This window comes from Prenolepis imparis, unplaced genomic scaffold (assembly GCF_030444845.1).
Source record: "Prenolepis imparis isolate NDT839.2.m4 unplaced genomic scaffold, iyPreImpa1.0 SCAF_13, whole genome shotgun sequence".
NCBI classification, from domain to species: Eukaryota; Metazoa; Arthropoda; class Insecta; order Hymenoptera; family Formicidae; genus Prenolepis; species Prenolepis imparis.
Window position 1 is genome coordinate 4,097,119 of NW_028141171.1, and position 25,242 is coordinate 4,122,360.

Consider the following 25,242-nt stretch of genomic DNA (forward strand, 5'->3'; position numbering starts at 1 on the left):
GAATATAATAAAATAATATAAAAAAAACTGTAGAGAAATTAAATTAAAATTAAAAACCGAGAATAGACGATTTCCAATTCATTCACGTAATGTAATATCTATTATTTAATTTTTGCTAAAAGTAATATATATACCTATTCATATTTTTTCTTTTTAAGGAACAAAAAGAGTTATAGATATCGTAATGTTCAAATTGATATCGTCTCGGTACAAAAGAAGCGATAACAGTAGCATACGCAGAAAAGGCGGATACAGAGTCCTGTACCATCGTGATAAAAACCCACACGGCTAGTATATAGTTTACGATCGACCTTTATATTGTCGATTTATCTAACCACTCGTAAGAGAAGGGACGAGAGAGAAGAGACAGAGAGAGAGAGAGGCGAGTAGCAACGTTTTATATATGCGATGCTTATCTACGGGACACAGAATGTAGCGCGTTCGCTGTCATCGACCACATCGTAGGCCTTTTGTCTCACTTATTTTTTTATCATGATATAAGCGCACGTATAGACGCACACACGCGCAGTCGAAACACCTTTCAGCCGTTTTTCGCGTTCCATGTATATTTTTTCCTCATTTAATCGAGAAAGGAGCTCTATGAGCCTCTTTGGTGCCCAAAAATTCTTAAAAAATTATTTTTTTATTTTTCTTTTTATTATTATTATTTTTTTAATATTTGACATATTTGCGAGAAAGCGATCGCGTTCGGTAAAAAGAATAATTTTGGAGGGAATTTTTGGGCGCCAAGGGGGCTCGCAGCTCCTTTCTCGATTAGAGAACGAGAACGGCACAGATTAATACGCGATTCCGCAGAATGAATTAATATACTCCGTTGGAGGATTGAAGAGGAATCGCGGCAGGGGCGATATAATCACGGTCCGCCATTGGGATCGGCGCTGTTATTACTGTCCGAGCCGTGAAAAATGGTTTCCCCAAACAAATTTTTGGGAGGAAAGGCCGGCCCGGATTAGGTTTAGCTCCCTACATCCTTGTCTCGTCATAATTATCGTGTTATCTTAAACGCGGCGTCCGGCAATTATGACGAGCCGACTGGGGCCCTTAGAAACGGAGGGGGCAGATCCTACGAAGGGCATCTCGGGGCATCCTAGAAGTCCCTACAAGCGTATATCCTCCGTAGATATTTGGGGAAATTGTTGAGCCTGCGGTGCTGTTCTGTACAAATCATTCCTCGGTCTATACTTATATAGACACGAGAGTCGCTATATGCGATCGCTATACCGCGACGTATACAAATCATCCTCTCGGCCTGTACTTTTTAAGACAGCCGTCCCGAGAGAAAAAGAGAGAGAGAGAACGATAAAAGTCAGCGGCACAGAAGAGCGCCCCGAGGTAGTCAGACTCCTCAAAGACGCGTGTGGGGGAGCAGGGAGAACTGGTTATTAAGCTTAAGACGTGCATTGGCAAACTACAACAACACATCGAGCAATATTTGATTCTTGGAACAAGAAAGTCAAGAGTGCACGCATTCTTACGTCGCGATCTGTCATAAAATTGATGACTGCCACGAATTAACGCGACGAATTAGTTTCGCGGAATTCAATTTTCGCATAAATTGATAAATGTAGCATCGTTACATGAGATACAAGGGAGAAATTAAAAATAGATACGAGATACATACAAAATATGTGAAATCAAAATTTCATATAAAATGCATATTAAAAATTCGACAAAATTCAATAAATAAAAATTCGTAAGTATTAAGAAGTCTGAATGCGTAAAGATACATATTTAGAAAAAAATTTCCTTATATTTTTGAACACTTTACTAAATATATGATCATTTTTCGATTTTGTTTGTTCTTTAAGAATTAATTTTATCCCTTTTTAAAAAAAGAATAGAATAGGTTAAGTCGATTCTCGCAAGTATTGTGTGTTATATTTGTAACATCAAAAGATTGTCATTACGAGGGTTAGCAGTTTGACAGTGTGAACAAAATAAAATTAAATAAAATAATAATATGTTTTAAATAATATGTTATAATGCTTTAAACTCGATTATTATTTTTGATAGTTATCAGCTGATTTCTGTCAAAAAATATCAATCGAATTTAAAGTATTATAACATATTATCTACAACATATTACTTACTATTTTAATATTTTTAACATATTATTACTTTAAACTTTAATTAACAAATTAACGCTTTATTAATATTTTTTACAAAAATCAGCTAATTAAAGCGTTAATTTGCTAATTAAATTTTAAAATAATAATGTGTAAAAAATATTAAAATAGTAATATGTTGTAAATAATATATTATAATATCTTATCTCCGCGATTAATATTTTTTGATAGAAATCAGCTGATAACTTTCAAAAATATTAATCGAGTTAAAGTATATTATAACATATTATTTAAAACATTATTTTATTTAATTTTATTTTGAACAAACTATTAAACTATTAACCCTCGCGATGACAGCTTCTCGATGCTACGAATATAACGCACAATACGAATCGAAACAGTCAATCGCATCGCGGAAAAGATGCAACGCATATACTTGCAAGAAACGACTTAACATGCCTTTTTTGGAAAGGGATGTTATAATATTTTAAATTCAATTAATATTTTTGACAATTATCAGCTGATTTTTGTCAAAAAATATTAATCGCGAATAAGATATTATAACATATTGTTTAAAATATATTACAATTTTAATATTTTCAACATATTATTACACCCCCATTTCCGCTATTGAAATGTTATAAAACAATTTTTTTGACTCACCGATACGTGCAATAGCGTAGTAGTTGTAGTACACAGCATATTGATCTGAAAACAAAATATTCAAATTATGTATATACATACATATGTGACGAATTCATAAACAATGCAGTTTAGAAAAAATGTTTTTATTTTGCATACCTCACAGTTGTCCCGCTGTTGCCCGATGCCTCCCCGGGCCTCCTCCTCCTCTCTTGGTCCATGATAGCACTCACGACACTCGCGAAAATACAAATAATTACGATCGCCCGATACTTTACACGGCACTCCCGACGCGCGAAACTTTACACGGCATTCTCGACACGACGCGTGAATCGCACTGTGTATCGCAATGCTACCTGTAACAAATAAAATACATACATATTAGAATAATCTTATTATTTCGCATTATAACATACACATTATAAATATGTAAACTAGAATTAACAATAAATATATCCACGGATCGCAACACATTCGCGCGCGCGACAACAGATTAAGTTGGGTTATGTTGGCAAGAGATTTTGCATCGAATTTTTCGCGAAATATGCGTTTCAAACAATTACGCCTACATATTAACGTTGAAATTATGATATGCAATTTATGAATATTACAATACAAAGGTTAGAAATCGTTTCTAATGATTATGCTTACTAATTAATCACAGCGGGACGCAGCTCGAACTGCCTGATACTCGCGGCGTTTCGGTAATGGCCGAGCTACAAACATCGGCAACTTCATGCTAATAACGCGCGCGATACTATATACATGACTCAATATTAATAATTAATTAAAACTCGAAGGAGATTCGTTCGAAAAGATATAGCTTTAGAAAGAAAAAATAGTAATCGAGAATAAGATATTATAACATATTATTTATAACATATTAGGTTTTACTATTTTAAAACTTTTACCATATTATTATTTTAAAATTTAATTAGCAAGTTATAACATACATAATATAAATATAAATACGTAAGCTAAAATATTTAATTAGCAAATTTTCGCTTCATTAATATTTTTTGACAGAAATCAGCTGATTAAAGCGTTAATTTGCTAATAAAATTTTAAAATAATAATATGTTATAAAAATAAAAATAATAATATGTTTAAACAATATGTTATAATACTTTAAACTCGATTAATATTTTTGACAGTTATCAGCTGATTTCTGTCAAAAAATATTAATCAAGAATAAGGTATTATAACATATTATTTACAACATATTACTATTTTCATTTTTTATTATTTTAAAATTTAATTAGCAAATTTACGTTTTAATCAGCTGATTTCTGTGAAAAAATATTAATCGAATTTAAACAACTTTATATTATTCTTTTTAAATATCAAACTTTATATTATTCTTTTTAAATATCATTCTTTTTGATGACACGCGCGTAATGTACGCTTGTGTTGTTCTAGTGTTATAAAATACTATTATAAACACTATTATAAAATGTTATTTAAATAACTTTAAATAAAATATTAATTAGAATATTATTATAAATATTGTTATAATTTATAATATAATATATAATTGAGTCGACCTCTCGATCTGGTCGAAAATCAGAAATTGAGTAAACAAAACGCGCGTATCTTCACGCAGGAGAAGCGAAAGTAACCCAGGTACACATCTAATTCACCGAATAACGGAACGACCAATTTCCGCTGACGATCGCCAATCGACGATCGTCGATACTGTCCCTTTTGATGGGCTCTTCTTCCCGTCTGCCTATGCTCTCTTCTCCTTTACCCTATAGCGAAAAAACTCCCCCCCTGTTGCAATTAACGCGAACCGTATTTTTTTTTATTTATGTCATTATATACATTCGCAAAATTTATGTAAATATTTATAATTATTGTACAATCATGTGTGCTATGATAAATAGCCATAAATTGTTATAGATTCGGAATAATTTAAAGACAATATTAATAATATTATGACAATATTAAATATTTATTAAATATATTAAATATTAAATATATTATTAAATATATTTTTATAACGTATCGAGAATTAATAAAGAAAATTATTTCGAGCCGTATAACTTTCTCCACGCATAAAACGTGTTATTTAAGAAAAAAAATAATGTTAAACACAATACTTATGGCGAATTAAAATCCTTTCAAAGTTTCTTTCTGTTGGCAATACTTGTAACAAGACAAAGTAATATTTCAGCGATGTAAAAAGCATAAAATTGACGGATACTATGTTTCTTCCTAGTCACGTCACACACTGCGAAGTGCTGCTATTACCCACGGCATTACTAATTCTAGTTGGAATTTTACAACTGGCGAACGCGAGGTAGGCAACATGCAACCGTGTTGCAAGTGCATTGAATTGCAGATATGATAATTTAATAACGTTAACGGTCCTGCTTACCGACCCGATGGGCTCGTGGGGGTAAAAGGGGAAAGAACGATGGTCGTGCTTATTATTTCTTCAACTCTCTGAAAACGCGCGCGCCTCTTCCGAGTCCCGAGATTTATAGTTCAGGATCACGAATCAACCTAACGATCGATTCTAACGATCGAGATAGGTACCGATTTATTTATTGTACGAGAGAGTTGCGAGTCGTTTCTGCATTATTATCGATATGCCCGTGTGTTTTAGATCGAATAGATTCGTTCGCTGATGTAATATTTCAAGTCCCGATAATAGATTGTTCTGTTTTTCCTCTTAATGGTACTGTGGAATACGTGACTTCAAATACCAGAACCTATATTTCTGAAGAATTACATAAAGAATATTAATTCGAGAGTAGGCGTATCCTTTTAAATAAAAGAAAAATAACTGCATTAAGGAAGATATTTAAATTTTAAAAAGTTTTAGTTTAATTTTAAAATATTTTATATAATTCAAGTGTATATTAATTTAAAATTATTAAAATTGTAATAATACTTGGAAAATTAACTCTCTTCTTTTTAAAAATTTAATAATTATTATTTTATATGTATAATTATTATTTAAAAAGAGTTGTGTAAATAAAAATTTAATTATTTTAGGAGAAACGTTAATTTATTGTATCTCTTTTGTAAGTATATGTATATAAAATTCCAATTAAAAAATTCCCTGCATTCTATAGATGACTGACATTAAAAGATTTTTACTTATTTCGTTCACCAACCGAATTGCCATTCGTCCACCTTGTTCCCAACCCATATACAAAATATATAAATCGCATCAAGAATCATACGTAGCCTGGGCTCGCGAGAGTCCCGTGAATTATATATTCGTGCGTTGAGAACCAATAATTCGATCTTCGAGAGAGCATTTCACCGAGGAGAGGCGCAACAGTAACGACCCCGAGATGCCGAGGTGAGCCCCGGCTGCCGCGGTGGTGATTCAGGACGATCCTGCTTATTAAGTGGAGGCGAGTCCAGGGACGCAGAGGCCCCGGTGTATTATGGCTCCGGCCGAGTAACAGAGAGACAGAGAGAGAGAGAGAGAAGCGATGGATGGGTAGATGGAGATAGGTGGGTATATAGTATATATACCCCCGTCTCTCTCACCCGGACGCTCCACACACAAACTGCTATTATTTATATTAAGTTTAATGCAACTACGTGACTGAATCCTCCTCGCCGGACTGCCTCACTCTCTCCCTTCCTCCCCCGTATCATTAGTATACGCCTATTATTGCATTACTCGGCGGTCGAGCCGAGTATTACAACGAGATGTGCGCACCAACCGGGTGGACGATGACCGCGAAACACCGGACCCTCCTCTTGGGTAGCATCACGGCCTATGGAAAGAAACGATTTCGCGCGATTCTATCGGTGTCGAGATTCGCCGCGCTCGTATTTTCGCGCGAAATCATCTTCCCTTCATGTTAATGATGATATAAAATCACCTCATCTTCTCCATTTTGTCTCTTGTTAATGCAAAGTTGTTAAATATTATTTTTAATAATTTTTTTATATTTTTATTTTAGTATTATTATATTATATTTTTATTATTGTTTTAAATATTTTTATTTTTAATAGATCGAAAAGGCTCTGATATGTAAATACAAACGCAGGTATAAAAAGAATTGATAAAAGTCAGGGTACAGATATCAAGGGTGCAATAAAATTATTTTTAAATCGCTCTATACTTATTTTGAATTTTACAAAATAAGTATAGAGGAATTTTAAAATAATTTTATCGCACCTGGCTTTCACAGCCCTTTTTATTTGTATTTATTATTTTTATCCTTGTTATCACTTTCTTTTTCTGAATTAAAAATTCATGCCGATTGCTTTTTCGAATTATTCGCGACATTAAACACGTATACGGAGTATTTAGATATATTTTATATATATTACATTCGCGATAAATAAATTCAAGATAAATTCTCTCTCTCTCTCTCTCTCTCTCTCTCTCTCTGTGAAGACACAACAGGGTGCGAATTGCCTGTTTCAAATTATAGGGCGCGTACGCTTGTAGGTGCGTATGTTTACACCTGCCTTCCTATGTTCTCAGTCTCACGAATTAGCCTCATCTAAGGCAGATAAGACAATTACAGAGGATTTGTATACACTTATGGTAAATTTCGAATTAGCTTCTATCTTCTTGCAGACATACATAGGTACCACCGGTTCTATTAAATGCAGATTGCGCAGTTTCGAACGACCATAAACTCATTTCTGTGTTCAAGTACTTAAAACTTTTTAATCATGTGAATCACACTTTGTGATAGATGCCGCCGAAGATAGAAGTAGCACTTGTGTAGGGTAGAAGTCATATAACGGATTATAAAAGCACGCGAGACGATTAAAGATCAACAATTCGCGATTGATGGAGATTATAAAAATTATTTTTGTTGACAATTGCTGCTATTTTATTATTATTCTTTAATGAGAAATAAATATTCATATAAAAAGATGAAAATCTTATTATATAATATTATATATTATTTATTATATAATATTATATAATAAAATTAATTTGAATAAATATCTGAACTTATCGATCTTTTACATGCATGTGATTTATATTTTTCTCGAGTAAATATAACTGTCGCCAAATTATAGACGATATGCGTTATCTCGACACGGAGGAGATTTTATCCAGCTTTCACGGATCGATAATAACCAGTGTATCTTGTGCGGATGCTTGGATTCACGGTATTACGTTCTACTGGACAAGATCGCAATAAGATCGGTCATCATCGCGGCCGAGATCATCTCGCACGCTTTACTTCGCAAACAATAGCTCGTTCCCCATACAACCAAACGAGATCTTCGCTGAAAATCAGGGTTGTCGATTCTCACGAAATCATAAAACGCATCATTATTTTATTAATGATCCTCCTTTTAATTATTATTAAAACTTTTTACTCGAGACGTTTATGTTGAAAAAAATTAAAAAACAATAAGAGACGTTAAGTTGTTATAAAAGAGACAATTATATATAAATTTTATCTTTTATATTATTTTCTCTGGAACGATATTAAGCGAAATTAATTATAGATTATAAATTGTACGAGAAATAGAACTAGAAATAGAATTTAACTTCTTTTATATAAAATTATTGGAAAATTATTTTATTTAAGAACTTTACACGTAATCGCGTTCGCGAATGAGAACTTTGCTGAAAATCAGAATTAATTCTCACGACATCGTAAAACGCATCATTATCTTAATAATCCTCCTTTTAATTAATATTAAAAATTTTCACTCGATAATGTGCTCGAGACGTTTATGCTGAAAAATATGTCAACATTTTAAAAATAGATCAAAATTGAAAAACTTGAAATAATAAGAGACGTTAAATTATTATAAAAAAGAAAATTGTATAAAAATTTTATATTTATTTTAATCGTAATTATTTTTTTTAATTTTATTTTTAATTTATTAAAAAATTTAATTTAATTTAATTAATTAAATAAATAAATAAATTTATCTATTTATTTATTAGATTTATAAGTCATATGAGAAGTAACTAGAATTTAACTTCTTATAAAATTATTGAAAAATTATTCTGTGTTTAAGGACTTTACGCGTCATCGCGATCGCGGATCGTATCATTCTCGTCCGTTTCTTTGGATCTGGTTTCCACCGGTCGGATTCCACCTGAATCTCGTTAACACCCAAGGCATTGTATTCCGAACCGTTCTGGACGATGTTTACGTGACTGGAGCGGTTTTCATTGCGAACAGTTACACACCTCGCTCGCGAGACCTAAAAAACATCCCTTACTTCGTCCAGGTGGTTCTTTTGGAACCAGCAAGCTTTTACGAGCCGCGTAAGTCATCGCGAGTACGATCGTTTTCTTCGGGGATCAGCGTGCGATCTCGCGTCATTCATGAAATATTTCTGTCGTATTCTCGACAAAATATATACTTTTTCACTCTCGAATGGAAATTCGCGCTTGATTGGCTGGAAAAATTCTAACTTCTCGATTATGACTTAACAGTGTGTGTGAGCTAATGAAAGAATATTATTAAAATAATATCAATTCAAATCTTATCAATTTAAATAATGCTGTACACGCAATCTTTTTAAAGACGATGCATTGTCTCGGTTTTACATTCGATTTGCAGACAATTCAGGACCACCCATATGACGTCGATCCAAGGCCATTTTTAGAGTCCCTTTTGTCTTGAAATGAGTGAAGCCTGGCAGGGATTCGTGAGAAGACGCGGCTCTTTCTCGAGAGATCGAGTGGGTAATTTGGCGCGCGTATACTGACGAATTTATGAATGGCGGGAAACATTTGAATGTTGCCAGGAGGGACGGCTCGCGTCTAGCCTTCTCTCCGTCCCTCACCGCAGATATTTAGGCCGGGAGATTTAGAGAACTAGACCAGGCCGACTCTCCGCCGGGATGTAAATCATCCCGAGAGATCTCTAGCGCCACCCCTATAATCACTCGGTCTTGGTTATGCCGCTTCCTCGACTGGGAATCTCTCTCTCGACAAATTTGCGCCGACTTGCTCGTCGAAATTTCTTTTCGGTATCGCTTTTGTGTGCCGGACCCTTCAAAATTGCATCAATATTTATGACTCGCGCGCGCCTTTATTATTGCAATCAAATATTCGTTTAAAACTTTTCACCAAGTATATATATCAATTTTCATCGATTATGAAAACTATTAAGTATAATAATCTGCATTTCTTTCTTTTTTTCTATCAAAGATTCAAGAGATTATTAAATTTATATCAAGAGTTTTTATTTTAAATTTAAATTTAAATTTAATTTTATTAATTCAATTTAAATTTAATTTAATTTGTTTTTTATAATTGCAATGTAGACTTTGCAAGAATAATTTTGTAATGCAGCGCTTTTTACAGTGCTCTATCGCAGTCACACATTTAATCGCCGATTATGTACGCCTTTGAGTAATGGAGATCGTAAACAATTTCGCATAACAATTCGGCTAAATACCGTTTCGGAGGCGCTTTACTCGCGGGGTGCGAAGGCCACCGGTAAAAATGAGCGAAGGAAGAGCTTCGAACCGAGTTAGCCAAATTACAGCTTCCATGTCAGGTGGGGTGATTGATGCCCTGCTGCCCCCAGAAACCACCGTGGCGTTTTCCAGGAAATTAAATAGGGCCGAGAGAAAAAGAGATAGAGATAGAGATCAGGAGGCTGCCGGACGCGGGCCAGAAAAGAATTAAGCGAGACGTTTGCGGTACCTTAAAAGATTCTAGGTGCATTTCAAGGTCTAGGTGTCCTTAGCACAAAATAATTACCGCCAGCTATTATTATTATTGCATAAATAGAGTGTTAATAGCGATGTTACGCGTCCTATTAAAAAAGATACAAAATAAATACAAATTCACGTATAAAAAGGTATAAAAAGGACTAGTAAAAGCCAGGCACAGATATCAGGTATAATAAAATTATTTCCAAATTTCTCTATATTTATTTCAAAATATTTTCTTCTATACTTATTTTGAAATAAATATAGAGAAATTTAAAAATAATTTTATCGCACCTAATACCTATATCTACGTCTGGGTCTTATACTAGCCCATTTTATATCTGCATTTGTATTTATTATATCAAAATCTTTTATTATACAAAATAAATTTTAACATCGACAAGATTTTTTTATGATGATCGACAGACTTCATAAAGCAATGACGGGTTTGTTCTTATTACAATCTTTGTCTTGTTTCCCACACTAGCTCGATAATCTATCTCATCATCGTGCTAATTAGATATGAGAAGTTTATATTGTTTTGCTAACACAAAATATCAAAGATATCTTCGAAAACAAAGCGATAGACTTTCTCATTTGCTCGCAACTATTACAAAACATATTTTCTACTCATGATCACTATCAGTCGCGAGATTGTACGTAAAATTCGTAGCACGAGCAGGAGATAACGGTTCATTCGAACCTCTTCGCGGAGGGCACCGCGGACAATGTAAATCGTGCATCGTGAATAATATTCAGGTCGCTCGTGATGGACGGTGTGCCTGGCTGGACTCCCCCCTTCCCCCCAGATTCACGAGCGCTTCTGAAAGTTCTGAAAGTGCAGGGGCCCCCGTATAGCCGCGATCCCGCCGTGAATCGTGATGCAATAAAATAGCGCCACCCACCGGGCCCTCGCTATCCGCCGAGGATCTCCGTAATGCCTCACTTCGGGCCCCACGGCCTCCACGGCCTGCCCTGAAAAGATACGCGGGCCCCCGGCCCCGCGGAGGGCACGGATGCATAATGAACTTGTTAATTAACTATCAGGAAGCTGGATCGAATCTGATAAGGATCCCTGCCACACGACGCGCCTTTCTCTATCCCTGCTCTGGAACACCGAACGCACACACTCTCTCTTCAGATATTGAACTTAACATTCTTCCCATAGCTTCGCGTGTTATCTTTTCCTCTGTAATTTTCTAGTTGCTAGTATATTGAAAAGCAATTGTTTTCATTAATCGTGATATTAATTAATTATTGATACGTATTTATTAAAAAATATAATAAAATTAATTATTAGTACGCTAATATTAATAAGTATTTTTTACTTATTTTATTCTGAATTAAAGATGTTTTCTTAAGAATATTCATAATATTTATAATATCTAAAAAAAGTTAATCAGATTGTTTTCTTTCAAGCTTTATCTTTCTTGTTATGTAACAATTAAAGTTACACGGCTGTGAACAAACAGGCGTGTCTTATTTGAATTGCTTCGAAGAAATAAAAAAAGAAAGAATTCAAATATGATCTCGATGCAATCATATAAGATGTAATTACCTCTTGCACATATTTTATCTCTTGTGTTTGTTTAATCTTTTTTTTAAAATATATTTCTTTTTTTTTAACATGCAATGTTGCCTGCAGTGTGTTTCGCTCTAATGTAAGTTTTATATATTTCTAGTAAAACCTCTCTCTCTCTCTCTCTCTTTTTATCGCAATAGCCTATCGCTTATTTTACACATCTCTTATGCATGTATATCTCGCGTATTACAACATTATTACATTTAGCTCGCGGCATTTAACGTGGCAACTGTTGCGTTGTAGCATCAATACTTAGTAACACTCGACGAGTTATGCGCATTTTTAAATCGCGATTCGCACGATCCTAAGTTGCGCCGACTATAATTATTTCCACGATAACGCGTACGTATCGTGTCGAACTCTTCATCTCACGAACACTATCCATCCGATTGAAGATGTAAATAGCATGGAAGAGAAAAATCGAAAAATCAATCCGCACTTTAACTTTACATCGAGCCATATGTATTTACGTCTTTGCTTACTCTTAATATAAATTGCAACGTCAATTGTCAATTTTCAATTCTTCAATTTTCAATATTCTATTGTCAATTTTCAATTTCAAGTTTATTTGATTTAATTTTTTATTTAATTTATTTTATTTTATTAATTTTATTAATTAATTTAATTTGATTTGTGTTATATAATTTAATTTGATTTACTTATTTATTTGATGTAATTTCTAACTCTAACTTCATATATTTATACACATAAAATTTAGGTATAGGAACTAAAAGCCATCCAAAGCTATAAAACATAAATTAAAAAATTAATAAATAAATAAATACACCTTCGCCTACTCTATTTACAAATATACAAGATACACAATTCATATAACATATTAATTATAAAAAATTAATATATGCGTATCCGGCTTGATTTATCACAAAAACACTTCATAAATTTAAGATTCTCGATGAGTATATTCTGGTACAGAGAAACTGCTTTAAACAAAAACCGAGTGATGACATGGATGCTCAGAAAAACGTAATTAGCGCCCGCACTTAATTGCCACATTACTCATGCAAACGATTGCGCGAGTTAACCGCACAGCTGATTCTCGTGACGAGATCTACGTGCGAGATATCGCGATGACAGCGAACGGATTAAACAATCGCCGAATGTCATTTGACCGGGGAATGACTTAATTCCCGATCGTATTAATTAACGAGCAATCAATGAATTTTCTTATTACGAAGCAAAGAAAAAAAAATTGCGAAAGAAAAAGATCCCTGAAAAATCTTCAAAGTTATTCGGGCTTCTCGCTCGAAGAGTTTGTGACGAGAACTCGCGCATCTTCGGACTCGCCACTTTGAAAGTGTTTGCTCTTCATTATCCGCGGAATTAATGGGACGACTTCGATATCCAAGGTCGCCGCCTGGAAATCGCTCGAAATCGGAGGAAGCGGTCAATAAATCAAGTCGGGCGCATTTAAAAGCGCATCAAAGCGCCAACCTCTTTCCCTTCCCCTTCCTCTCTTCCCTCGCGACTACCAACTGATTGATATGCGTTTAATAACAGAGATCCGGTGCCGCGAAAGGCGCTCTCGTCTAGGAAGTTTATGGACGCTTCGGGAATAGAGATCCCTTGGAGAGAGAAGAGAGCGAGAAGAGGCAGAAAGAGAGAAAGAGGGATAGAGAGAGAGATGTGGGTCTCGATTAATCGGAGTCTCTCTGGAAGCCGTTTGCGGGTGGCACCCCCCGCTCTTTGGGGTACATATAGATACACACATACATATACACACAGTCTGGTCTAATAATATGGTTTTATTCGCGAAAGCTTCCGATGCCGGTATCGCGACGCCTCTAGCTATCCCGGACGCCTTCCACATCTTTCTCTTCATCGTATCTCTACTTTGCATCGAGAGAGACTACGTAGATTATGTATACATACGCAATCGTTTATATTATTCAATAAAAAATATTAAAAAATAAAATAGCGTATATTGTAAAATTATATTGCGCGCAATTTGACGCATAAAATTCGTATCTATGACGTAACATACTGATATAATAATATGAGGCTTATCCAGGAATCGGCAAAAAATTAATAATAACTTAATATTACTTGATTATTTAATTAATTATTTATCAGAAAATAATATAATGTGATTATTTGATTAATCAGTAATCAAAGTCGGAAGTTATTTGAATACTCGATTAATTAGTAATCAAAGTCGAAAGTTATTCGATTACTCGATTAATCAGTAATCAAAGTCGAAAATTACTTAATTACTCGATTAATCAGTAATCGAAGTCGAAAATTATTTGATTGACAGTAATCAAATCTAAAAATTTTCGAAATTTAATTGTCTGACAAAGGACAACTTTGAAAAAAGAGTACTGTAAAAAGCAAACTGTATTTTTATAAGAGCACATAAAATGTAAAAAATACTTGATATTGTAATAAAAAAACCCCAATTCAACTAATTTTATTAGAGAAATAATTCATTCATTTCTTTTTCTGTGTGTAATTGCTGCTTTAAGTTTGATTATTAATTAATTAAATAATCAATAAACATCTGACCCTCAGTGATAAAAAAGTAATTGAAACATTTTTAGGTTTGATTACTGTAATCAATTAATTTTCGACTTTGATTACTGATTAATCGAGTAATCAAGTAATTTTCGACTTTGATTACTGATTAATTGAGTAATCAAGTAATTTTCGATTTTGATTACTGATTAATCAAATAATTACATAACTTCTGACATTGATTACTGATTAATCGAATAATCAAATAACTTTCGAATATGATTACTGATTAATCATGTTATCGTTAATCAAAGCTGAAAATATTACTAAAAATAATCGATAATGCCAATCCCTGGGCTTATCACCATGAGTGATGACCATATGTTATATTTTTTTGCACGGTATTTCGTAGAGTGTTTCAAGGAAGACCTTGAAAAGGAAAAGTAGGCCCGGCGAACCTTGGTGGCCTAATTGCCGCCACATCATTTGCATAGTTATGTAAATTGTAGGTGAAGCGCGCGTTTCCCCTGCCACCTTTCGCCTATTTACTTTGCGAGCCGGAACATTATGGCAAGTATTGTCAGGGCAATGAAATTGGCAGTGAAAGCTCGCGCTGTTACTACGTCGCACAATACAAGAATACGATATGAATAAGGAGATTACATTTTTGTCGCACATTTGCATCATTTGTCTTAAATGCATTTGTATTAGTTAAATGGTGCACAGAGAGAATTTTCTCTTAGAATTTACCCTGAAAATCATGGTAAATCATTAATATTTATCACAATAAAAATAATATCTATCACAATTAAATATAAAATATGTTTGATTAATTTTACTAAACTTAGTAAAATTAATCAAACATATTTTATATTTTATTGTGATAAATATTAATCAGAGAAATTCTCATAAAATTCTTTTCATACCATATTGTCCGATGATTACCATGATTTTCGGGGTAAATTCTAAGAGAAAATTCTCTCAGTGTGCAATAAGAAAGGGAACCCCAAAAAGCGATTTAAAATTTTTATTTTATGACACAAACTTTTTAAAATATTATTGTGTTTTTTTGTTCAATTATAATGGCGACAAGAAATATAATTTATATAATAAATAAATAAAAAAATATGTTATTATCCGATTAAATATATTGTAAAAAAAAGATATTGCAAAGAGTGATTAAAAAATTGTATTTTATGACACAACTTTTTAAAAAAAATTTCTGTATGTTTCTTCAAATTATAATATCAAGAAATGTTATAACTTATATAATAAATAAATACAAAAAATATTTTCTTATACAAACAGATGTATAAATAGAAAAAAAATATTTAATTACATACGAAAAGATATATTGCGAAATGAGACGAGGATTCATCGTGATCGATTCGCTTAAGGAATGAGACGGCGTTTATTTCAGCCACCGTCGAAACCAAACGTTGTGCATGCAAATCCGCCTAAATGTCGTCGTGGCGTCTGAATGGAAATGAGCTCTCTCGAACTGCGTGCTCGAGCGCGAATATATATTATTATGCATTCAAGACGTAATTCGTTGAAAGCCGCGGTGATCATCACCTGCTGGGCGCGATCGGGCCTGCTCACGCATTCGTGCACGATCGGTGCAATCGACCTCTCGCTAAGGTAATCCATTCGTATTTTTAATCGCGTTAAACAGGAAGCGCGTTGCGTCGAGAATATACCAGCTTCCCTTGCAGCTCATTTATATTATAGAGGGGGGAGAAAAAAATGTCACACTCTCCTATCTATACAATTAACGTTAGGAAATACCTTAAGATTGCAAAAGATAAAGTCGTTAAAACCGTAAACAAGACTGTAAGTACGAATAATTAAACATGTTACATGTTAATTACGTCAAAAGTAACCAGCCGGTTACCCTATTATTTTCCGTGCAAGAAAATTCTGCTAATTATCCGCTATAAGGAGAGTAAATCTATCTCCAACACACATATATATTTAATTGCGATAACTGTTGCACATTCCATTAAATAGAATATATTATTAATGGCGTGTCTGCATGACGAGTTGGAAACTCTCTGCAATGGAATTAGATATAAATCAAATAAAATATGCCTAGAATATAAGAAGAAGGAAACAGAGGATCTCGGTGAGACTTTCCCAAGCAGAGAAAGCCCCAAGTAAAGAAAAAAAAAACGAGAGTGCTCAACGCGACCGAGAGGTTATTTCTTCCCTCGTTCTCCAGCGGAATCTATTCATAAACGTGAGCCGGAATAAATAAATAAATTGGCTTTTATTTACGCGTGCGCTATTGACGTGCGAAAGCCCCGGCTCGAGTTTCTTCTTAGATTACGTGCATTTTTATGCACACGCTCGTAAATCACAGCCGAAACGGATTCTTTCTCAGATGTTCTCTTCGAGAGCTGCGTACGATTTTCAAGTCGATAAAATAATTGCGAGTAAAAACACAGGCGATCCATACAATCATACGAATCTCACTCATTTACAATTCATCTCGATATTTATTTTTTGTTTTCCTTTTAATTTAATTTAAATTTTATTTTATTGCCATTAATTTTATTTTAAAATTTTATATATTAATATAATTTAATTGCCGTACGTTAATTTTTTATTTTATTGTCATTACATATTTAAATCGTAAAAATAAATTTAAAGAACAAAATCGTAATTTTAAAAATCTATATATTATAATTATTAATCCAATTTTTTTTATAAAAATGCCGGTCCCCAGGATATTAATGATTTTTCTCCGATTGATGAATTAATTAGTTATATAGCTTTGATATATATTTATTAGCTCCCTTATGCCGCATGCAGAATATCCTGACATTTAACCCGTTTCATTTAAGAATAAATAATTGCTCTAAGAATAAATAATAAGTAAATGCTCGTTTCATGTACTCTCACATTGCGTTTCCGCATGGAAGGTTGCGACCTGCCGGTTAATTTTCATTGCGGATAATGACGGTGTGAAAAAAATAAATAATTACTATAATTGTAATAATCAGCATAATTGTGTATAGCTATCTATGAGATTTGCTTCCGATTCCGTATGCTATTTTATTCCATAGTTGTGATTTATGTTCAGAACATTCAATATCTCTCCATCTCATGAATTTAAGTGATGAGTTCTTGCCCTTTGTATAATACATATCTTTAAGAAAATCGAACATTAATTCGAGTTAATTTTTACTTTTATAATATTTCGAAATATCTCGATTTTAAATAATTTTAATAAGTTATGCGATAAAATCAAAAGAGAGAGTTTCATGTATGCTTTTGCATCTGCATTTTTACGATTCACACATGATTTCTTTATAATCATTAAATAGTTTTATATATTTTCTATGAATTTTACTTCCTCAATATGTGATAAATCTTTTATGAAACTCTGCGTGTGAAGAGAAATAATTTAATTAAAGAAAGAATTTAATTTAATAAAACTTGATATAACATTATCTTTTTTACATAGCGTTAAACATAAATTATTATTGATAAAAGTTCCAATAAAAAAAATTACATGGAGATTTCGCTTAAAAACCCCTTAGCTATTCAAGATTAATATACAAGCCTTAATCATACTATCACGATTGCAACGATCACGATTAAGCTAATGCCGCAACATATTGCATGTCGCTCCTCGCTTAGAGAAATACACTGCCGATCGCCTATGTTCGATATGTCCGTGCTTGGAATGTCGCGGACGCGGTTAGGAAACTGCTTTCGGTTTTTATTTGCATCACACATAGGCACATACTGGGTGGCATTTGTGCATCGGCCGCGAAACTTATTACGCATATTAATGATCGCCTTCAGGAGACATTTATCGACGCATGCAGCGCCTACAAGGCACATATTCTCGGCCGCATCTAGATCAATCGAAACATTAACACGTCCCGATGCGTTTGCGCGCGAAATAAAATTGCGTTGCTCCTGAAAACTCTTCTGTGCAAATGTGACAGGTCGCATAACGAAAAATATCGATGACTAAATCAATTCAATTTTTTTTGTCTTATAATAATTTATGACAAGTCAGCTAATTATATATTTTCCAATTTTGAAACATATTTTTATAAAATATATATTTTTATACTATAATTTTATAATAAATTGAGATGTGTATATTTTTTCATTAAAAAAATTAAATTAAATTAAGAACGAAATAATTTGTAAATATAACAAATGTATATATGCATAACAAATTTTTACTTTACAAATTATTTTGTTCTCGATTTAATTTGAATCTCTTTTTATAAAAAAATGTACATCCCAAAAAATATAATTTCGAAAAAAAAGAAAGTAACTTCAAAATTTTTATGTGAAAAAGAATATATAAAAAAGTTTTATTTTACAATTATTTTGTTCTTCTTAAATTAATTAAAGTTAAATACTCAAACTGATAGATATATAACTAGATAGAAACGGATAAATATACAACTAAATTAATTCTTGAATCAGAATGATCTCTACTTGGAGACGCGATGATCTCCTTTGAAAAAAAATCGAAAAAATACTATGATTTTATAACAAATTGAGATATGTAGTTTTTCATAAAAAAAATTAAATTAAATTAAGAACGAAATAATTTGTAAATATAACAAATGTATATATAACAAAATTTTATTTTTACAAAATTATTTTGTTTTCGATTTAATTTTAATTTATTTTTATAAAAAAATGTACATCTCAAAAAATATAATTTCGAAAAAAAAGAAAGTAACTTCAAAATTTTTATGTGAAAAAGAATATATAAAAAAGTTTTATTTTACAATTATCTTGTTCTTCTTAAATTAATTAAGTTAAATACTCAAACTGATAGATATATAAATATAACTAGATAGAAACGCGGATAAATATACAACTAAATTAATTCTTGAATCAGAATAATCTCTACTTGGAGACGCGATGATCTCCTTTGAAAAAAAAATCGAAAAAATACCATTTGCAGCGAAGAATACCCGCGATTCGAGGCCCGACTGTCAATAATAATTTGTGCGAAACCGCGAACTGAGCGAGCACATATCCCGATGTTGCTTCTCCTAATAAGAATAATTCTTAGAGCTCCTCGAGTAGCTTCTTCACTTCACGTCTGCGCGGATGTACGTGCGTTATAATTGAGAAAATTCGAAAGGAGGGAAGAATGGTTTCCAAGAAAACGTTCTTGCTATCGGTAGGATCATGAGCGATGTTAATAAGCTGCACGCGGCATGGTGAGTACACAAAGAGTTACCCGCTCGGAATTGCGTGTTACCATTTCGTCCCTCGTCCGGCGCGTACGTGTATTTAAATAATTAAGCACGAATTTTGCATTCTACGTATAAACAGTAATGAGAGTCAGGTACGAATCGTGGCTTCGTATCGTTGGAGATGCGCGGAGTTCGTTCATTCCAAACAAACTTTTAAATAATAGCAATCATTGTCCCCTGTAATAATCTATGACAAGTCGGCTAATTATATATTTTCAAATTTTTAAACACATCTATATTTGCATAAAACTAGAACAACACAGCGCGCGCCATTCCTCGATTTTATATAAAAAAGAATGATATTTTTATATAAAGTTTGTTTAAACTTGATTAATATTTTTGACAGAAATCAGCTGATTAAAGCGTTACTTTGCTAATTAAATTTTAAAATAAAAATATGTTATGAAAATAAAATAATGTTATAAGTAATATGTTATAATACTTTAAACTCGAATAATATTTTTTGACAGATATCAGCTGATAACTGTCAAAAAATATTAATCGAGTTTAAAGTACTGTAACATTTTATTTAAAACGTATTATTATTTTATAAAAGAATTGAGATGTATTTTTTTTTTAAATATATTAAAAAATTTATTTTGTTTTTTTTAAAATTAAAATTGAGATATTAATTGTTATGTTCCAAAATGATGGTAAGTAAATTGATGAGAAAAGATCGCGCGAGGGGTATTTTAAGCTTTATTATGCATCGTCGTAACATACTCTGTATGCGCGTCATATCGCCCGTCTTGCTCCTGTAAATAGTGAGGTCAGTTCTTTCGATTAAGTGGTATTATAAGACACATACATACAAAAGGAAAGAGGGAACGATTGCGTTTGCAGGCGAGCAAGCATTCTGAGAAATTCTCGCTTCGCGCTCGCGCATATGTACGCATGTACAATAAGTATATGTATGTCGTGAACATATATGCATATATTGTATATCACTCGGCGAAATCAGTTGGCAGCTTCCTACGAGAGACAAGTAAGCACGCGCGTAGGTAGATAGATAGATAGGTATAACACGCAGTGTTATTCACCTGGCCGCGCATCGCGCGTTAACTGACACTTGTTTGTAGATAATCGTACTCTGGAGAGTTATACAAATCTATCGCTGCAGATTTTTTATATTAATGCTCGCCTACGTTTTTCCCTCTTTCGCGCAATTTAATTACGTGGTCCGCGTTTTCGGTGTATTTTTTTCTTTATTTTTCTATAAAGTACAATTTTGAAGTTAGTTTCTTTTTTTCGAAATTATATTTTGATAAGAAGTATAAAGAAAAAATAGATCGGAAGAATTTATAAGTAGTATGATAAAAAGATCTAAGTTTAAAATAAATAATTAGAATATTATATAGAATATTATTAGAATATTATATAAAATTATAATTAGATATTATATATTAGAATATTCAGTTTTAGAATTAAATATTAATGCTCGCCTACTTTTTTTCTTCTTTCGCGCAATTTAATTACGTGGTCCGCGTTTTCGGTGTATTTTTTTCTTTATTTTTCTATAAAGTACAATTTTGAAGTTAGTTTCTTTTTTTCGAAATTATATTTTGATAAGAAGTATAAAGAAAAAATACATCGGAAGAATTTATAAGTAGTATGATAAAAAGATCTAAGTTTAAAATAAATAATTAGAATATTATATAGAATATTATTAGAATATTATATAAAATTATAATTAGATATTATATATTAGAATATTCAGTTTCAGAATTAAATATTAATGCTCGCCTACTTTTTTTCTTCTTTCGCGCAATTTGATTACGTGGTCCGCGTTTTCGGTGTATTTTTTTCTTTATTTTTCTATAAATTTATAATTTTGAAGTTAGTTTCTTTTTTTCGAAATTATATTTTAATAAGAAGTATAAAGAAAAAATACATCGGAAGAATTTATAAGTAGTATGATAAAAAGATCTAAGTTTAAAATAAATAATTAGAATATTATATAGAATATTATTAGAATATTATATAAAATTATAATTAGATATTATATATTAGAATATTCAGTTTTAGAATTAAATATTAATGCTCGCCTACTTTTTTTCTTCTTTCGCGCAATTTAATTACGTGGTCCGCGTTTTCGGTGTATTTTTTTCTTTATTTTTCTATAAAGTACAATTTTGAAGTTAGTTTCTTTTTTTCGAAATTATATTTTGATAAGAAGTATAAAGAAAAAATACATCGGAAGAATTTATAAGTAGTATGATAAAAAGATCTAAGTTTAAAATAAATAATTAGAATATTATATAGAATATTATTAGAATATTATATAAAATTATAATTAGATATTATATATTAGAATATTCAGTTTTAGAATTAAATATTAATGCTCGCCTACTTTTTTTCTTCTTTCGCGCAATTTAATTACGTGGTCCGCGTTTTCGGTGTATTTTTTTCTTTATTTTTCTATAAATTTACAATTTTGAAGTTAGTTTCTTTTTTTCGAAATTATATTTTAATAAGAAGTATAAAGAAAAAATACATCGGAAGAATTTATAAGTAGTATGATAAAAAGATCTAAGTTTAAAATAAATAATTAGAATATTATATAGAATATTATTAGAATATTATATAAAATTATAATTAAATATTATATATTAGAATATTCAGTTTCAGAATTAAATAATAATGTCAATAACAAGGCAATTAATATTTTGCCGATATATTGTGTAAAATGAAAAGTAACTATCGCAATAAATTGAAAGATAACGTGTCACATTAATAAGTCATAAAAGCCTAGAATCTAGAATCGCGAATTATAGATCTGTAATTAAAATAAAATTCAAGACAAAGAGAGAGAATTCTATTTATAATTTCATATATTTTAATTCAAGCGTATATATCCTGATATTACACATGTATATTTTATTTTTTTATATTTTTTTCTATATTATACGACGCATAAAATTATATATGGAACTCTGTCCCGAATTTTTTCTCGCAAATTATATAGATCTAAAAGCGGGCTGAAATTTTAGAAACACGTTTCCAGTTGTCGCACACGTTTCGAAGCGATGTAGCGAGTTCTTTACGGAATCAGAGAGAGTGTAGGCAGACTGTGTGGCCCCTGACAGAATAGGGTAATTTGGGGTTGGTACGTTCACCGAATGTGGAACGAAGGCGGTCATCGCGTCTTCCTTGAACGTTCCGAGTTAAATCGCGTCTCTTTGCCTTTGCGCGGGAATTCCATACGCCCAATTTCATCATCGACAAAGAACCAGCACAATGCCACGCGTCTGCGTTTTTACGTCAAAGTAGTAGTGCATTTAGAGTATTCGCTATTCACGTACCATGTTGTCATTTGTATGATCTTTGAATTATCGTGTATCGTCACGAAAGAAGTATGATTTCAAAAATTATATAGACATATTTTCATATAGAAGTATTTTTTTGAATAAATATTTTTAGAAGTTATATTCTAATTATATAATATACATATCATTTTTTATTTATATAATATTATATAATAGTATTTATTATTTATTATTTTATTATATTTATTTTTATTTATTATTTTTATATAATATATTATAATTATATGATTATAATATTATATATAAATTAATATATAATTATAATATTATGTATAAAAATAAAATTATATAATAATATAATAAAAATAATCGTGATTTTTCAGAAAATATGTGAAAAAAAGTTGAAATATTTTTTTTATTAAAAAGATAAATATTTTCAGAAATTAAAGTTTCTCTTCCGCTAGTATTGTGTATGTATACGTATAGTCGCATCATACAAACGCGTTTAATGGCAGTCGCAGCGAATGAATATATGGTCGCAGCCCACACAGGCTGCGAGAGAGGAGCGGACACACTTGCCGCAATTTTATCGTCGAGAAAGAAGACCGTACATAAACGATCAACCGCTCGGCCTCGTACGCACCTGGCTGCGAATACGTGTGCGCGACGACGACGCGCGGTCACCGTATTCCTTCCTAAAGAAACCGTCCGTCGAGCGGAAGAGGGTGACTAATGCCCAGCCCGTGAAGCGAGCGGAGATCGGATTCATTTGCAATTTCCAATTGAATTTCACCAGCAAAGTAAGCGGCTCTCCCGGAAATGTTGATCGATGCGCCGGCATGTTTTATGTATCCTCATGTTGCCGCAATGGTGATCACTCATAGAGAGCAATGCAGATCAAAAATATATATACGGCGTTTCTTTTTCTATTTTGTGAATATTCTTTTGATTTTTAATAATAAATCTAGTTAATAATTATGGTTTAAATTTTTAATAATAATATAAACATATTATAATATTATTTATTGTTGTAGTGAATTACAATTTTAATTACACATAAGCAAGATATAATTAATGAAGAAAAATGATGTTCATAAAATGGAAGGAAATGCTGTATATTTTAATATCTGAATTGCTCTCTATGAATGATTAACATTACAAAAAAAAGATATATAAAACATGTATATTATGTATATCTTCTCGTTTTTAAGAAATAAAATTTCTTCTAACATTCGCTTTTTCATTCAATCTGTTATAGATATGAAAAGAATATGCATTCTATTCATTATTTCGTCGTGGAATGATCGAAAATATTGATGTTTTTTTGTAATTCATTTAACAATCAACTAAAAAAAAACTTACTTCGCAGATATATAAAATAGCTCGCAATTAAAAAAATTAATGATCATAATTGCGCTATAAATAATTTTTTGAATTTGTAGAACAAATATATTATTATTTACAGAAGCAGTGTATAACTTTAATGATGCAATCGATAAAAAATGTTATTCATTATTTAAACATTAATTAAAACAATAATTAAAACATTAATTATTGCAAGGACAGTTAAATTTTCAAGCTATTTACATTTCAGCATACGTATCAATCTAAACAATCTAAACAGTTCTCCTCTGAGCTTTGAAATAATGTACCAATTATTAAAATATTATTAAAATTATAAAATTATTTTGTCTTATATTAAAAGACTTATTTTAAAAAATAAGTGTGTGCCTTTTTGTATGAAAGATACCTTTTTATAGGGCGGATATTATATTTCAAAACTCTATGTATACGTTTGAATAAAAGTTTTCAATCACAACAAGCTATTATGAGTTCTGACACTAACAAACTATTTCTTTCCAGCGTGAGAAATTCTAGAAAAGTGCCATAGCATCTACATTTTATGGCACAAAAATGAAACATACATTTTTCTTATCGTTGCATCTCTTATCGTTGCACGCTCCAAATATTATATTGATGATAAAAATCATAAAAACAAGATTAAGCGTTTTGGTTCCTTTCTAATATACCTTATACATATATTTCATATATATCTTGAAATAATTTTCACAGTTTACGAGTGAAATAATTTTCACAATTTTCCATATTATTTCAAAATTGTGTAGAATGAAAAATAATTTAATGCTTACCGGTGCGATGCACAACGGCAAAGTTGTAGTATAGTATATACTTACATCTGTAAAAAACAAATATATATACATAATTATAAAATATAAATAATTGTATAAAAAATTAATATATATATAAATTATATAACATAAATATAGTAATGAAAGCAGTGTAAAATATCAATATTTCCAAAA

The 25,242-nt window shown here is 31.6% G+C and overlaps 1 protein-coding gene across 1 annotated transcript in view; it reads right to left on the reverse strand.

Moving 5' to 3' along the window:
* Nucleotides 1-25,242, reverse strand: part of LOC145944327 (uncharacterized) — a 281,689-nt gene that overhangs the window by 225,605 nt on the left and 30,842 nt on the right. The window contains exons 3-4 of the mRNA XM_083052590.1: nucleotides 2,889-3,085; nucleotides 2,751-2,795 (exon numbers count right to left, since the gene is read on the reverse strand). Coding sequence (XP_082908716.1) covers nucleotides 2,751-2,795; nucleotides 2,889-3,085 — 242 coding nt within the window. The remainder of the gene's footprint in view (nucleotides 1-2,750; nucleotides 2,796-2,888; nucleotides 3,086-25,242) is intronic.